Source organism: Cercospora kikuchii (assembly GCF_019650295.1).
Source record: "Cercospora kikuchii DNA, contig_00002, whole genome shotgun sequence".
NCBI lineage: Eukaryota > Fungi > Ascomycota > Dothideomycetes > Mycosphaerellales > Mycosphaerellaceae > Cercospora > Cercospora kikuchii.
The window spans coordinates 4949052-4965580 of NW_025408583.1; the positions used below are offsets into that span (position 1 = coordinate 4949052).

Sequence of the window (16529 nt, forward strand, 5' to 3'; positions counted from 1 at the left end):
GATATCGCTTGGTGCATTCTTTCTTCTGTCTCCTGTCTTCCGTCTCCTTCGACGGATCGAGCTACATCTTTCGCTCGCTGGCTCTTCCGCTCGCTGCATACGCAGTCATTGCAAAAACATAACAATACAGTATAAATCCGAAAGATTTCCTCCTCTCAGTTTGATGATGGCCGCGCGAGCGGACTTAGATCCCCTGTGTCTCTGCGTAGTTGACGAAGAAATTTTTGTGGTGGTCTCTTAACCCCTTCTTCCCTAACGCGCAAAAGATATTGTGCTGTGCTCATGTGTCCCATATTTACCAGTTCCCGTCAATGCATAAATAGTCGAATCGCGCGCTGTGAAAACCGAGATAAAAGCTGTGCAAAATATACAAGCTGGAGAAACGTAAACGTGGAATTGCTTCTGCTGAATCTGTTCAGCAGAGGCGGGGTCGTCAGAAGTGAAAGAAAAGACTAGGTTGCAGCAGACCGGATCAACTGCCATTGGCGTTGCCTTGCGAAGGGTGTGATGACTGTAGTTTTAGCTTCTCCATCAACTTGCCCATCGTAACGCTCTCATTGAAGTCGAGAAATCCTTGTGGCTGTTGTTCGAAAAAGGCGAGGACGATCTGAAGTGCCTGGCGAGCTTCTTCGGGAGAAGTTGCGACTCCGGACTTCGTTGAACCGCGTCGACTGGACGAGTCGATATGCGGCGGGAGAGGAGGTGGTCCCATACTGTTGTGATCGTTCGACATCGAGGCTGGATGTATCGTTGTGTTCGAGCCATTGTGTAGAGCCATGGCCTCATCAAGGCTGATCAGCGGATCAGGGGGCTCTTCCATCGGTGAATCGAGTGTCGATCCATTGGTGGTGTACTTAGGTGTCGCTGCATCTCCCGGCGAGCTCGAGTACTGGTCTATGCGCGGAAAGGTCTGGCTTCGCGGTCGGTGGGAGCTGGAATTCGACGGCACGGCTACGATCGGTCGCGAATGGGGCGTGGGTATAAAAGGTGAAGGTGCCGTCCCGGAATCAGGCGTGAAAAATGGTGATGTGCCGGGACTGAGCGGTCCCGGTGAAAATGAAGACGGCGCTGTGTCGGTGAAGGCGCTGTTCAGTGAAGTCGTGCTCTGGCTGTGGAATACACCATGCCTGTGATTGCCAAAGTCGATGTAATCGTCTGGACTTTCGTTCTTGAGACTTTCCTGGCTCTGCACCCGTTGCAGGTCGATTGGTGACGGTGAACCCAGCCCAGAAGGCGATATTGGAGAGGTGTCGCCGGGGGTGTGTGAAGAGGAGGATACTGCAGCTCCAAAGTCGGCGTCATCGGGCGCGAGTGACGCTTTACGCGACCGCGCGCCCATCAAGTTGTTCTTGAGCTTGAACTTTTCTATCCAGCTCGAACTTAGCGTGACATGGTTATCTGGACTCGTCGTTGTCGCAGCAAAGGCGCGCGCCTGAGCCCGGATCATGTCATCGGAGAGCGGGTTCCCCTTCTTCTCCTGCTGAAACATCAACCACCGTCACCGGCTAGTGCTTTGCACAGCGCGCACATACCTGATTCTTCGCCCACACAGCAAGAGCACGCTCAATGTCAGGAGATCGGCCTTTCGCCCGCTTCACGGGCGATCGACTGCCATCGTCCTGAAAGAGGTACTTCTCCTTTTGTCGCAAGACTTTGGAGACGGTGCTGGGAGCTGGTCAGTGACGATCAAGACATGTCTACTGCACTCCGGTCGTACCTTCTCTCAACGCCGAAGATTGCTGATTGCGGTTAGCACTTCGTTCATCGATCAGCAACACAACCCACGTACCTCCAATCTCGGTCTGTTTGCTGTTCGGGTGCTCCTCTGCATATTGGCACATGCGCTTCCGGTCCAGGTCAGTGAGCGTTTTGCGCGGTGTTGAAGTCGATCGGGTCGATGTTGCCGACACGGGCGTGAGTAAGGGTCCGGCGGACATCGGTTGAAGAGGCTGAACAGGCTGTTGATAGATGGGCGGGTAGGAAGCCGGGCCTTGACTGTTCAGCATCGAAGGCCATTGCGGCATGCCGGTCACCAACGGTTGCAGCTGGTGATGCATTGGGCGTTGGTGCATCCCGCTGGCAAAGGCACTGGGTTCCATGGGCAGCTGGGGCGAGGCGAAGTTGAAGCCCTGATACTCCTGGGCGGGCGTGCCGTGATGGGAGTGAGGATGTGTCGGGAAGTGCGTCCAGTGGGTCGGCGGCGAAGATCGATAAGCGGTGTTGCGGTCGTCGTCGGCCATGGCATCGACGACCGTGTAGCAGCGCCGCGGCGAGGCAGCGCTTACGTCGTTGCAGGAGGCAGGTGCAGTGCAGTAGGCAACGGTGCGGTGCGGCTATAGCAGCAACGGCGTTGGAGACAGCAGGAGCGAACAGCAGCTTTACACGCCTGTGGCTTGCTTGGGCTTAGGGCGGCAGAAACGGCGGCTGCACGCTATGCTGCAGCAGTTCGCTCGGGGATGCGATGTGCAACATGCGAGCCAGGACTCGACAGCGGGGGAAGGCGGCGGTGGGATGGGGGCATAATCAGCGGCGGCAGCAACAACAGCAGCAGCAGCAGCGAGCGAGACTCATATGCGGGCTGCGGTCTGCGCGTGCAGGTTACAGGAGATGAGTCGAGGCTGCGAGGGCCGGGAGCAGTAGATCAAGTGCTGAGAGTTTGCGGAGGCGGTCCTGCCAGGGTGTCTAGTGTAGGTTTGCCAGTACGCACGGTTCGGCGCGGTGGGAAGTTGGCCCTCGCGCTGGTGCTGGTGCTGGCGCTGTGCTGCTGCGACGAGTTGTGGCTTTGCTGGATGGCCATCCCTGCGGCCTGCGATCGACCGCACGGCCATCGCGCGCGCACTGCTGGCTCGGGGCTGGGCGTGGGATAGAGGATGTGGACCGCCCGCCCGCCTAGTGCTCACATCCACATCCGACGACAGGGCGGGACCGCGTCACAGCGCGCTGCCATCGCCAGACACAATGCCTGTCAGACGTCGCACAGTCGTCGCCCGCTCTCGTGGCCTGCCACCGCCGGTGCAGTCCAGGGCGGATCCGCATCCACTTGCTGGCCGGCATGCTGCGACCGCGCTGCTGTGCGATGCTGTGCCTGTCCTGTCCTGTCCGGTCTGTACATGCACTGCACTACTATTGCTATCTGCCACTCGCCCTGCGATGCAGTGGGGATCATTCCCGCTGCAGGCGAGGCGCTTGGACGCTCTGCATCCTCTTTCGTCCACCCGCGACCTCCAATGGCAGAAACATACGCCGCATCTGCCTCTCCATTGCTCGCCGCCAACATCACACGTGCGCCTTGCGCCTGATCGCATCGTCCAGCGCATCGTCACTCGCACCCACTCACAGTATGGCACACCCACGCCCAGCCGAGGTCGCCGTGTCTGCTGCGATGACGGCGAGCAGGCCGACCGACCAGACCAGGCCAGCAGGCATTCGGGCCACCTCGCTAGCAGACTTCCTCATCAAAGATCGTCGAGTGCAGGCCGCCGCAACTATTGCCCGTGTCGTCGCCCAAGCTCGCCATCCAGGCCGACACCTGCTCATCTCCTCCTGCCCCCGAGACACGCCTTTCCCATTTGCTCCATCGCGTTCAACGACACCGAAAGCTTAGCGCCTTTTGCCCAAAGGTAAAAGCTGCACCGCGCGCGAGTAAGCTTGTGAGTTTGGCAGAAACGCTGAAAGTGTACTTTTGCGATTGGTAGAATATGCTGCACCTGCTCCACACTAGCGGCGATCCTTCTTGCTGCGACTCTCAACGCTTCCTTGCCTGCCCGTGCTTGGCGCCACATCCTCCTGCTGCTGCTCTGCTGGCTGCTGATCCGGCAGAGCAGGCACGACGACATGATGCACAGCAACTCCCTCCGCCCTCCCGAGCTGCCATATCGCGACACCCAGACCAGCCCGCCCGCGCGGGGATCACTCCTGTCGATCGGCGCGAGACGGCCTCGACGGCCGCTACGTGCAAGCTCCATCCGCCCACCTAAACTGAAACAGAGCAAAGTAGGTTATGCAAACCTCGACGACTCCCCAAATTACCAGAGGACCAGCCCACGCGACCTCCCGCTGGCTGTTCGTCTCGCTTCGCATGCTTTTTGCCATGAATGGCAATATGGCACCCATCACCACGCCGCCATCACTGCCGGCGGGCGAACGCACGGTATGTATCCCATGTACTCATGCTCGAAATAGCTCGGACCCTTCCGACCACCACCACTCGCCCTAGGCCTTGTTGAACTACTCCCAGCTATTGAATCCTGGATTGCCCTCTTGGGCCGCGCATCATGATACACCTCATCTACCCTTCCCACTGTGGGCGTCAGCCTGTTGGGATCTCGACTCCTGCTGAGCAATTACGTCGAGTCTGGCCAGCGACTCAGAGCGCGTTGCATACCGCAAAGCCTTACCATTTGCTAGCCAAAACTTACGCTTGCGCGCTTGCGAGGGCCGCCTCTGCTTAGCTCACACAATTACCTTCAACTAGCCTGGAGCCGGATCTCCGGGCTGCCTCGACATCGTTTGAGAGTTTCTCTTTTCGATCAATTCAATGCACCGCCACCAACTCTCTCACGCCATCGCTACACACGAACAAGTCCGGGCGTGGTTGGTCCTTCCAATGGTTTCGAAATTCAAAATGACGGCAGCGATGCAGGCCAATGGTGAGATCCCACGTCCACAATTCTGCAGGTCGCACCCAACCAAACTTCTCCGAGTCGAAAGTAGGTTGTCGTGCAAGGTTGTAACAGGCATTGTCCGAACCCTTCGGCTTGTACAACATTAACCTTTCCGTTCCTGTAAACTATGCCCGCAAATAGAACACGCCTGATTCGAAACTTACGAGCCCTTCCACTACATTGCATCGCTCTCGTTGCGAGCATCATCAAACACGAATAATGATATATCGCCGACGGCCACAACAAAAGATTGCTGATCATCTTCAAGTCGATCCGGCTTGTCGATCAACAAACGCTCGGGAGAGCGCCGCGGTCTAATCACTACAAGCTCAAGACGGTTCTAGCTTGGCACCACCAGCGGTGCTAGCACTTCAAGGACATATGCAAGTCGAGAGTCTCAAGGAGACGATCTTTGGGAACGACAACAATGACGCGTTCGTTGCACGACAGCATCAGCCACACAGCCCGGAATGCGCCGTGTTACCAACTCGAACATGGCATGTGACGGAGGATTCGTGTTCAATCTTCGAAATTTCTGAAGCTATGGCAGTCAGGAGCGGCCACTGCTGTACCTGCTTCTGGTAAGCTGCAGTCCCTGTCGTACTTTGGGTGATGCGCAGACTCGATCAGCAGGCATTAAGCATGCTGCCCCACTGCTGTTCTCGAGGACATCGAAATCACAGCGGCCTCGTATACAGATGCAGGCGAAGCAGAAGATCCCTTCGATCATGCGTCATCATAGATCTGGACAAGAGATGGCCCAGTTCAACACAGTCAATGAGCATCACCAAAGGTTCCGACTCCTGACAACGATCATGACTCTGACACGGCACAAGCATCGTAGTCTACGCATCCTCACATTACCCCTCGGCAGGATCCGGCATTTGCCAAGCTCTTCGTTGACAGCTCGTAACTTGAAACAAGACATCCAGTCAAGCGGGCAACTGCTGAAGAAACACAGCCACCACGGGTTCGGCGATCGACGTTGTTTTCAGTACAAGCTGCGTGCCCGTTTATTTGGATTGTCAAGCTCAATCATGGTGGGGACATCCCAGTTACACAAATCCAACCACGACAAGGCTGAAGACAATCCTAGACATGAAACTCTCCGAATTGCAATCGACTACATAGACGCCCAACTCCGGAGTTCCGCAAGCACATGAACCTATGGGATCGTTGCCAACGAAACTGAACCTTTGGCGTCTAGACCTCGAGACGCGGGGCTTGTGGGAACCGGACTGCCGGGTCCGCCGTTGTAACTTTGTAGGCGAGTATTCGTCACCGAGGCCAACCGCATGTCAACCAAATCTACCGACCACACGGCATTGATGAATTGTCATCTATCAATGTTTGCGGTATCGACTGCGCTGCATGACATGAGAGATTGGAAGATCATGTTGATGCGCTTGGTCCCTCGCATCACGCTAACCCGAAGTGAAGCACTGCCAACTGCTTCCTCCTGAGAAGTGCTCCACCTCCAGTGCAATAGGATCACAAATACGAATAATATCACAACTCCAAGCACAACGCTTGCTTGGAAGTTGAAACCACCATCATTATTCAATAGACCCAGCGCATAGGTAACTCGATCGAGCACTTGATCAACACTCAAAGTAGCTTACCAAAATCTCCTTTAGTCATATTTTCCGAGCTATGCGAGAGAGAAGGCGCAGTCGAAATACGGTTGTATAAGCCTTGGCAACAACCAAGTCTAAGGCTTCACCGACCAAGTCTTTGACTTAAAGTTGGGAGGATCACCGCTTCGAGCACCGAATCGAACACGCTGTATCGTGCTCCGAAGCTCTATGGAAAAATCGACTTTCGACGACGGTAGAACTATGTTCTACCGAGTCAGCCTAGTGAATTTAGGGCAATATCCGTCATCTTCCGGACGTTGTTCTGTACATGTGCTCATGACCATGCACAGATGTGACGTGCAGGAGAAAGAATTGGCGGACGTTTTGACGTTTGGTGTTGTTAGTCTTGCGTCACTTAGTCACTGGAATATGACCAACGGTGCCAAGTCTGTGCGTTTTGCCTTTTCTAGGACATGGAAAAGTTAAGGAGAAGAGAAGAGGTGGCTGGAGTGATGGGCTGGGCAATGTCTTTTGGATTTCTGCACCGGACTAGATATTCGGATGGTTGGAGGTGCGGTGGGCCGAGAGATGGGACGTGAAGGGCCGGGTTCCGAGAAGCAGAGGTTTTTTCTCCTGAGTGTATTGTGTGTTGCCGGAAATGCTACAGTGGCCGTAGGAGATGGAGAAGGGGGTCGAGAGACCATTGGACATGTTCGCCAGCTGGTTCCGACAGAACGAACAGTGAAATACGGCAAAAATTCACATTGCTCGAAAAGACCAATCTCCACGCTTTTCCATTTCTCCATTCCATCCTCCCAGTCTCGTCTCAAATCAACGGAGCACAATTGATCAGGAAACCACACGATATCATCGACAAAAGAGTTGTTATCAACAATACTGCTACCAGTGCGAATCCTATTCCTCTACACCCAACACTCGTTCCCTCATCCATACCGTGCTCTTCGCGCCCTACCTCCTGCTTATTTCCTTCCACTTCGACATGTCCACCGCCCGGCCCTCAATCCGCGCATCGAGCCACGCCATCCTCGTCCTGTCCAGAGTTCCTTCTGTCCACGATCTAAAATTCAACTTCCCTCACGATTACTGTGAGAAGATCCACAAAATAGAAGATTCTTATCTCAAGCCGGATTATACCTTCGTAATCGAAATGACATCGCCATGGTTGACGATGAAGATTGGGGTTTTGTTGGGTTCGGAGGCAAGTCTTACATTGATGTGTAAAGAGGAGAAGAGAGGAGTGTCAATTGATGGTGATGATAATGGTGATAATGGAAGACGAGAGGGCTGCTGTGTTTTGTGATGAAAAATTCATTTAATCGCTATGAATTGTGGTTTCGCAGTCAAAGATGCGATGACAGCACGGCTACATTTGACGCCGGTCAGTGAACGCCTTTTTCCAACAATTTGACCAACGAACACCTCCTTTCCTTCCCATCCGATCCGAATGAACGCCTCGTACGCCATAAACAAGAGCATGCGTGCGCCAGTATTCAATGTCGCTCGCTTAATCGATGCTGTCAGAATGAAAGCGTACGACGATGAAGCCAGGTCGGTAGTCGACTTCGAACCGCCGTCGATGCAAGAAACATCCCACATCTTCTCAACAAAGCACTGTGGTCGCTGATACTCAACGCTGCTCGGTGAAGTTCGGCTCGAAGAAGCCAAAAAAAGTCGGCGAAACATTCTGCAAATTTTTCGAAATTCATCAATCTTTCCAAGAATGTTGATGCCTCACATCTTGATGCCAAGCTCCGAATAGAAATGGTTCATCTTGTGCTTCTCGGAGGACTTCTTGCCTGTATTGGGATCATACGTGTGGCAGCCTGAGGACGCGGCATTTGGTGGCTGATCACTCGTCAGAACAAGAGCAAAGGCGCAATCAAGTGCGTGGGGTTGGGGAGGATTGGTAAAGCGTGGGTGGGTGAGGGCTGATTGTCGACTGGTATGAATACTGCTGCATCGTGTGGTCTGCAAGATTCACTCGCGCCATGGTAATGACAACATGAAGGGTGTGCGGGGTGTGTGGAACACAAGATTGGATACTCACAGTGTACAGATGCAGACTGATGGCGAAGTCTTCGGGATCTGTGCTCGGGTTGCCGACCGAGTGCAAGCCGAGACGGTCGCTCATGTACGTTACTTGGTCCGTGGTGTACCGTGTTCTGCGCATGACTGGCAACTTTTTGGTTGATGAAGCTCTTGGGCATGTGGCTGAGCATTTGTGCTCGGTGTTGCCATTCAAGGCAGCACCTTCTGCGGAGTCCAGGTCCAGTAATGAGAGATTGGTATTGGCTTGACATGGGAAGCCATAGAGCGTTTCTTCGAGCGTGCCCTTAAGGACTTTCATCACACAGTGAGCGTTCGCATGATCGTGTACGGGCGATGCCTTGCCTGGCGTCCAAACGAGAATCTACATGTCGATGGTCAGTGGGTGTTGTGTTGTTGCAGGCTAGCGTGGTGGACTGGAGCGGATGAGTTGAGTGCCTGAAATCTCAGGCACCACAAATATGGCGTGCTCAGAGCTAAACCGCTTTGAACAGGCGGGCGAGGACAAAATGCCATCCACTTTCCCACTTCTCTTCCTGTAGACTCACCAAGAGATTCGCTTTGCCGTTTCCTCTATCCACGAGATTCCTCGTGTACGCCATTTCTGCGTCCGAAAACGCGTACCGGGACCATTCAGACTCGTCGGACGAGTAAGCCTCCATCGCGGAGACCAAGTCGCCCACTTTGACCGATGCGCTGTCGATACCATTGCTCGGACCCAAGATGCGATTGATAACGTGAACGAGACGCTGGAATTTGTCCTCATGGTCAAGAGATTGTCGTCGGGATAGCTGAGGCTCGGGTGAACCTCTGGCACTGTCGTGCAGCGACGCGGGCTTCAGCGACCCCGCACTACTAGAGGCCCGTCGTGCTGTGGTAGTCATACTCGATGGCGATGATGGTGAGGTGTCCTGGTCTCGCGGGACGAAATGAAAAGTGGGAAGGTGGGACTACGGCAAGAAGAAAATTTCTGGCGAGCAAGTCATCTGGCAGTTGGGAAAGGCAGTCGCTTGTGTGCTGCTTGCCAGACTTGTAAGGCGCAGGACAAAAGCCTTACGCAACGTGTTGGCCCACCCCGTATCGACCGGAACGTTCTACCTCGAGGATTCGTGCGCGCATGTGAGCGCTCCAGCTTCCCCGATGGTAGCCGGTCATTGGCCTCCCACTCACCGCACCACTGGCTGGAGCTCGGATTGTCTCATGCACAATTACCTCGCACAGCGCCGGCGTGCGTGGGTGTGAGTAGATCGCATTTGTCCACATGCGATGAGCCGACGGTTTGTGCTGCCCACTGCCTCGTACGGAGGGTTGCTCTGGCAGCAATCAAAAGGTAAGTTGGCGGGCAGACACCGACGTGGGCCCTTGCAAACGGGCTGTCCATTGTGGTTATCTAGCGACGAGCCGGCGCCAGTAGCTGGTTGAGAACGTACCAGCTTGCACGGACCTACCCTGAGCCAATTTGCGCCCAGTGTCGTCCCGAGAATGTAGCATGTGTTTCGAAGTAATGGCAGCGAACTGCTTATCTCCAAACTTTCGTCTGTGCACTTACCTTTCTGTGCTGCTCGTCTCTACAGTGTCTTGGATATTTCACGTGACCATGAACTCTCGGGACTTTCTACGTTTGCCCCACTAATGCGGTCATGATCGATTTTCTGAGCGAACACCTTCTGTACACCACCACCCACCGCGACGACGACTCACGAGTGCCTCGGCGGCAGAATACGCGGGATCGCGACTAGAAATAGCCCATCATGGCGACGACGCTGGACAAAATCAAGGCCATCGAGGATGAGATGGCCAAGACGCAGAAGAACAAGGCCACGTCTTTCCACTTGGGACAACTGAAGGCGAAGCTTGCGAAGCTGAAGAAAGAACTGCTCACACCGAGCAGCAGTGGAGGAGGCGGTGGTGTGGGCTTCGATGTGGCACGTACAGGAGTGGCATCGGTTGGGTTCATAGGCTTCCCATCTGTGGGAAAGTCAACATTGATGTCTCGACTGACTGGACAACACTCGGAGGCTGCTGCATACGAGTTCACAACGCTCACGACTGTACCGGGGCAGGTTATATACAACGGTGCGAAGATTCAAATTCTGGATTTGCCGGGTATCATCCAAGGAGCCAAGGACGGAAAGGGTAGAGGTCGGCAGGTCATCGCAGTCGCGAAGACCTGTCACTTGATCTTCATTGTGCTTGATGTCAACAAACCACTCACGGACAAACGTGTTATCGAGAGCGAACTGGAAGGATTTGGCATTCGAATCAACAAGCAGCCACCGAACATCAAAATCACAAAGAAAGAGAAGGGTGGAATATCGATCACCACAACACAAACCCTCAACCACATTACCAATGAGGAAGTCAAGGCTGTGCTCAACGAGTACAGAATGGCCAACTGCGATGTGGCCATCCGTTGCGACGCGACCGTGGACGATTTGATTGATGTGATCGAGGCCAAGAGTCGAGCCTATATTCCAGTCATTTATGCATTGAACAAGATCGACGCCATTTCTATCGAGGAGCTCGATCTGTTGTACAGAATTCCAAACGCTTGTCCAATCTCTTCGGAACACGGCTGGAACATTGACGAGCTTCTGGAGCAGATGTGGGAGAAATTGAACCTCCGCAGAGTATACACGAAACCGAAGGGCAAGCTGCCAGACTACACTGCACCTGTCGTGCTTCGTAGCACAGCATGCACCGTGGAAGACTTTTGTAACGCCATCCACAAAACGATCGTGGACCAATTCCGGATAGCAATTGTTTATGGCCGCAGTGTGAAGCACCAACCGCAACGGGTGGGCCTCAGCCACGAACTCGCAGACGAGGATATTATCACGATCATCAAGAAATAATTCGACGGTTTCCGCCTTACGCGCAAGGAAAAACTGCCATGTCTGCTGAAAGCAGCGGTGTGGCGACGAGCCCCAAGCGATCCGGCTTGGCATGTCACGTTGAGGTTTTGGTCTGCGTCAGCTCAAAGCTGATACGTAACGCGCACACGTCGATCACCACGCAGTCCTGGACCACATGAGGCCGGAGCAACAAAAAGAATGGAGGGCAGTCGGTAGATACGACGAGGAATTGGAGGAAGCTGTCTCAACTATGCTGTGCATCGTTGCAGATCGTCATGACCGAAATGAACACATGAATATGCCACCCTCGAGAAGAACAGTCTTCCCGCTCTCTATGGCTGGCTCAATGACCTTCTCGACCTCGCATTTACATTACGACTGCAATGTGGTCGTCCATATCTGAAAACAAGTCAGCATCGCAAACATCAACTAGGGGCCAAGGTGTGCTGACATTTGGAAATATCTCCGAGGAAACAGGCGGCGACGATACTGATCGCACCAAAAGCGATAGACACCAGATAGACGTAGATGTACGAATCCGCATATGCGGTTTGCCCCGCAAGGACGACTCCCTCGTACGCTCCAGGAACTCCGGCGATGCCGGGAATGTCATTGATCATCTCAATCAAAGAGACACCAGTGAGCTGAATGGCTTCGGCGATGAGGGTCTCGTTGGTGATGTTCAGTTTCGTTGCCATATAGCCGCCAATGTCTGACAGATGTTAGTGGATGTGATCTTCGAAACAGTAAGCAGTAGCGACCATCGGTATGCTTACATTCGACAGCCTTCGTCTCAAACTTGTGCACGAAAACATTGTAGTAGACGCAGTAGCCGATGCTGCCACCAATAACTCGAATCGCGAGGGTCAGAGCCGCGACGGTAGCGATCAAATCGTCGGGACAGATGATGGTCGTGATACTGAGAGCCACATCAGCAGGCGCACGCATACCCAACTCTCAGAAAACGATCAGCAGACTCACATCGAAGCAGGAACCACAATCCCACCGATACCGAGCCCCGCAATAAAAAGCAGAGCCCAAATCGTGTTCAAGTTATCGACTCGAGCACAGGCGAGCGATCCACAACCGGCGGTCATCAGGATGGAAGACGCGATCATTAGTTCCTTATTATGCCCTCGAAAGACGGAAAGCAGCCAAAGAACAATCACTGCTCCTCCTAGGACACCGAAACTCACGGGTAGTCCACGAATTCCAACACCTACAGGATCATGGCCGTAGACGTTGAAGGCTTGGGTCGGCCAGAACATTTGGACGGAGAAGAAGTTTGCGCCGCTGCGATGCAAGTCAGCCCACACCGAGATTCTCCTGATTGGGAAAGAGCTGGTGAGGTTTGATGAGACTTACGAAATGAATGTTATGACGAGTGTCATGGCCAATGTTCGAGGGTCTTGTCGGAGGCGTTTGGGAAACATGGGATAGGGAGCGTAGTAGCTTTCCCAGATGAGGAAGGCTATTATCATGACGATACCGAGGATTAGAGGGGCGAGGACGTGGGCGCTGTCCCAGTCGTACTAAGAAGGAGATGTCAGTATTTTCGATTACTGTGCAGTGCAACTGGAAGTCTTCTTGGACGTACCTGATATCCGCCCCACTGCTGTAGAACAGGAAGACGGCATAGTCAGCGAGATGTTGCTGCAGACTTGGAATCGAGGAGAGCGGAGGTTTGCCTCTTACCATTCCCATCATGAACATGAGCATTCCGCCCACGGACAAGATACCTCCAACGTAGTCGATCTGGCGGAGAACTTCCCGGACCGTCATGCCTTGGGAGTTGACTCGTGGTGGAGGGTGGTAGAAGACCACGACCATGACCTGCCAGAATTGTCAACATCGACCAAAAAATGTCATACAACGCTCATTCTTTCTCGCAACTTACCAGGCCGATAAATGCCCACAAACCGCAAATGAGACCGAGCCATCGCCAGTCGGCATAGTACGCGATGAGCTGACCACTGGATGCAGAAGTCAACACCATTGTTCTGTGAAGCTGTAGGAGTTGGGACACTTACTATAACACCGACGGCAAGAATGGCAAAATCGAAAAGATCAGCACAGCAACATATTTCCCTCTCTTCGAAGTCGGCGCCAACTCAGACGTGGCAGCCAGAGCAGTAAGCTCATTGATTCCAGCTCCCACTCCAGCGAATACCATGCCGCAGATGAAATAGTTCACTAGCGTCCATTCCCATCAGCCATCACATTGAAAGCTTCGCTTGGACTGGGAAATAACTCACTATCGTGCACAGTCGAACAAATTATCATCGCAATGACCAGAAACGAAGCCCCAATAATCGAAACCCAGCGCCTTCCAATCAAATCGGAAATCGAACCGACGAAAGGACAAACGGCTGCGAGGGACAAGAGGTTCGCGAGCACGAACCAGACCCAGCGGTCGAGACCGCCGATGTCGCGGTAGATGTAGGGTGGGACGGCGCCGAAGAGGTAGACGGGGATTTGACTGCCGGTCCAGACTGTGGAAGGGAGATGAGAGGGTTAGTGCAAAGAACGAGATGGGGGAGGTGGGTCGTACGGAATGCCATGGCTACGAGGGACATCATTCGGGCAAAGGACTGTTGTGGACGAGGTTGGTTAGCTTGTGTCCGCGAGTGTTGCGTTCCATATGGGAAGCAGGTGGTTTTGTTCGTCGTTGTGCTTGGAGGGAGGAGATATACCATCTTTGCTATCGGCTCATGATCGACTCCATCGCCATAAGTGCGAAGACCATTCTTCTCGTAGTAATTATCATGACCCGGAACGCGTTCGTTTGTGTGGATTTGTTCGATGTGGGTGACTTCGGCTTTCTCTTCGGTGTGGTGTTGCGCGATGTCTATTCAGAAAATAATCGTCAGTATGATATGTCTGTTCATACCAGATGGTTATTAATTCATGAGAACCAGGATAGTGTGCCATCCATACCAGACGAAGCCTCACTAGGAGCAGCTGGATTCTTCTCCGCCATGTTTGTTGCAATGCTCGTTGTATTTTCTCGTAGATCAGATAGGCCTCAGAACGATCTTTGCTCGAAATGAGATAGATAAAGAAAGATCCAGACAATTCTTCTTCCTATCTATGTATCAACCCAGATCACCATCCGGCTATGCACTCCATAGGCGAAGACAAATAGTCCCAGACAGGCAGCGGGAGACAGTACAAAGCTACCTGCGCATGTCTTGCCCGAGGGAGGCGTTTCCCTCTCGTGTCACCGGAACGTAGTTCGATCTATTGTGAGCCCGTCCCAGGGCGTCAACGTGTACTCCACGCGGAGAACCCTGCAAGACTTGCATGAAGGGACCACGTTCTAAGGTAAGATCGTATGGGGTAGCTCGGAGTGCATTGCGCTGGTTGGGTGAGGAGGCATAGCAGTGATGCCTATAGGGTACCGATGGCTCGAACACGGCTTGCAATTATGCATTCTTGACGCTAACCATAGTGCTTCTGCGATACCCCAGGATGGACTCAATTTCCTGCTTGTACTCGTATTCCAATCGCTTTGGAGTGAGACAGTTCACAGGCTACTAGTTCATTCACTTCGTAAACTCGCAAAGCTTCGAACCTTAATTCCTCGCCAACCCAAATGATTCTGCTTAGACAGTCAAGCTTACACGCAAGCAAGCTCGCCTATTCTCTCAAATGGCGACCTTATCCTTTCTAGCGCCAAGTCAGCTCCCCGCACAAGCTGTTCCCTAACATTGGTTCTTGCGATCCTTGTTGATGCACGACTGACTCTGGCCGGTCGAGTCGTGTAGGAATTGTTCCGGAAGGTCCGGCGTAGAAGCGGGCTTTTCTTGGAGTATAGTAACATGAACTCGGGAAATACTGCGCAGGATTTATTCCCGTGTCGTCGAATGCCTTTTCTTGGGCTGAGAGTTGTTCTTTGGCTCGCGTTTTGTACGAGACATTAGGATTGGCTACCGGTCAGATGGAGATGGCTCACGACGGTAACATCGGACGTGAAGGTACAGTTTCTGTTGACTCTGCTACTGGAAGTCAGACATTCGAACAGCAGCGTTGGGATATTTGCTTTGAACTGGTCATACTGGTCTTCGTTGCCACACACGTGGTAGTAGGCTTACATTTGAGAACGTGTCATTTATTAACTTTCATTACAGACATCATTATCTTAATCATCACCCTCTTCCACATGTTGAGAGTTCTCAATATGTCGGTGCAGGTCCACCGGAGGCAGATGTTTGTTTCCGACTCTGTGGCTGTGATTCCACTTATTATACGCCCACTCGCGGATCTTGCCGAAGTTGCGGCAGGTATGGACTTGGTCGGAGTCGATGAAGTTGCGGCCGTTCTTTCCCATGCCATCCCACCATCGTGTCGGGATGAGGGTCAAGTCGCTGTTGCATTGGATGTTCTGGCGTACGATATCGAGACAGTGGTCTAGAGAGGTCAGTGGTGCGAGATCGACAAAAGTATGAGTGGCAAACATACCGATATGATATTGCTGGAACTTCTTGGATCCATGGTTATGCTCCTTGTAGTAATCCTTGTATAATGCCTTTCGAAGCATGTTCACGCAGTGTAAAGTGTGAAGGACGTCGAGGCCGGCGACGTAACCTCCCTTGCGCTTCTCAGTATCTGGATATCTGTAATACTGCTCATAGTCTGGACCCCAGGCTTCGCGAGCCTCACTGTCGTCAATAAGGAAGTATCGATCTGCCTGAGGTTAGCACTGATTATACAAAGAGGATCGACCGTCCGTCACTCACGCTTAATCAGCTTGTTCCACGCACGATCCATGGCCTTGGTGGGTGTGCCGGTGTAGAGCACCTGGTCTTCGGCATAGTCGAAGAATGGCTCGCCTTCATCGTCGAATTGTGCTGATCCGGTGAAGCGCACTTGCTCCAACTCCGCCGCAGGTCGCGCTGGCTTGAATTCCGTGCTGTACGTTTGTGCTTTCTGTCCTTGCCTTGAGGTAACCAGTATATTCGTCGCATACCCGAGGAAGAAGACCGCTATCGTGATCAAGACGGCCAGAGCAATGTGAAGTTTGCTGAAGTTGGATGTCCTCGTCTGGCGCAGCTCGCCTTTGCACCACCGACAGCCTTCAGCAGACCGCTCCCCGCCATCTTCCGAACTGCCCACATCCTTCTCATCCTCAAATTCATCCTCCAGCCTCAGCGGTGCATATTGTTCATCTGATGGAGCCATGATGGAGTCCAGCAGGCCAGGTCAGGGTAGCAGAAACAAAACCAAAACTGGAGGGGACGTTGCGCTCTTCTATGGCTGAGGCGATGGCTTGCTGTGGCTTCGGATTGACTCTCCGCAAAAGCCGGTCCTTCGCAATTATACCTGTACCCGTATAACACTTTGATGTAATTTGCAATGTTTTAGGG

General features: G+C 53.2%; 5 protein-coding genes across 5 annotated transcripts; 1 reads left to right on the forward strand and 4 right to left on the reverse strand.

Moving 5' to 3' along the window:
• Positions 1 to 472: 472 nt before the first annotated feature.
• CKM354_000418500 (uncharacterized protein) lies at positions 473 to 2240 on the reverse strand (the record flags this gene model as incomplete). Its single annotated transcript, XM_044799415.1, has 4 exons — positions 473 to 1477; positions 1533 to 1665; positions 1718 to 1739; positions 1790 to 2240. The coding sequence occupies 4 exons, from the start codon at positions 2238 to 2240 to the stop codon at positions 473 to 475; spliced, it is 1611 nt and encodes a 536-aa protein (XP_044655350.1).
• Positions 2241 to 7993: 5753 nt separating this feature from the next.
• On the reverse strand, positions 7994 to 9192 carry CKM354_000418600 (uncharacterized protein; the record flags this gene model as incomplete). The annotated part of the gene is made up of 3 exons (XM_044799416.1): positions 7994 to 8107; positions 8310 to 8672; positions 8857 to 9192. The coding sequence occupies 3 exons, from the start codon at positions 9190 to 9192 to the stop codon at positions 7994 to 7996; spliced, it is 813 nt and encodes a 270-aa protein (XP_044655351.1).
• Positions 9193 to 10059: 867 nt separating this feature from the next.
• On the forward strand, positions 10060 to 11163 carry CKM354_000418700 (GTP-binding protein RBG1; the record flags this gene model as incomplete). Its single annotated transcript, XM_044799417.1, has 1 exon — positions 10060 to 11163. The coding sequence occupies one exon, from the start codon at positions 10060 to 10062 to the stop codon at positions 11161 to 11163; it is 1104 nt and encodes a 367-aa protein (XP_044655352.1).
• Positions 11164 to 11530: 367 nt separating this feature from the next.
• On the reverse strand, positions 11531 to 14143 carry CKM354_000418800 (uncharacterized protein; the record flags this gene model as incomplete). The annotated part of the gene is made up of 13 exons (XM_044799418.1): positions 11531 to 11562; positions 11615 to 11875; positions 11940 to 12082; positions 12145 to 12456; positions 12529 to 12695; positions 12761 to 12778; positions 12859 to 12996; positions 13061 to 13136; positions 13194 to 13356; positions 13419 to 13655; positions 13715 to 13754; positions 13857 to 14011; positions 14101 to 14143. 13 exons carry the CDS (start codon positions 14141 to 14143, stop codon positions 11531 to 11533), a joined length of 1785 nt encoding a protein of 594 aa, XP_044655353.1.
• Positions 14144 to 15304: 1161 nt separating this feature from the next.
• Positions 15305 to 16344, reverse strand: CKM354_000418900 (uncharacterized protein; the record flags this gene model as incomplete). Its single annotated transcript, XM_044799419.1, has 3 exons — positions 15305 to 15573; positions 15625 to 15849; positions 15903 to 16344. The coding sequence occupies 3 exons, from the start codon at positions 16342 to 16344 to the stop codon at positions 15305 to 15307; spliced, it is 936 nt and encodes a 311-aa protein (XP_044655354.1).
• Positions 16345 to 16529: the final 185 nt, after the last annotated feature.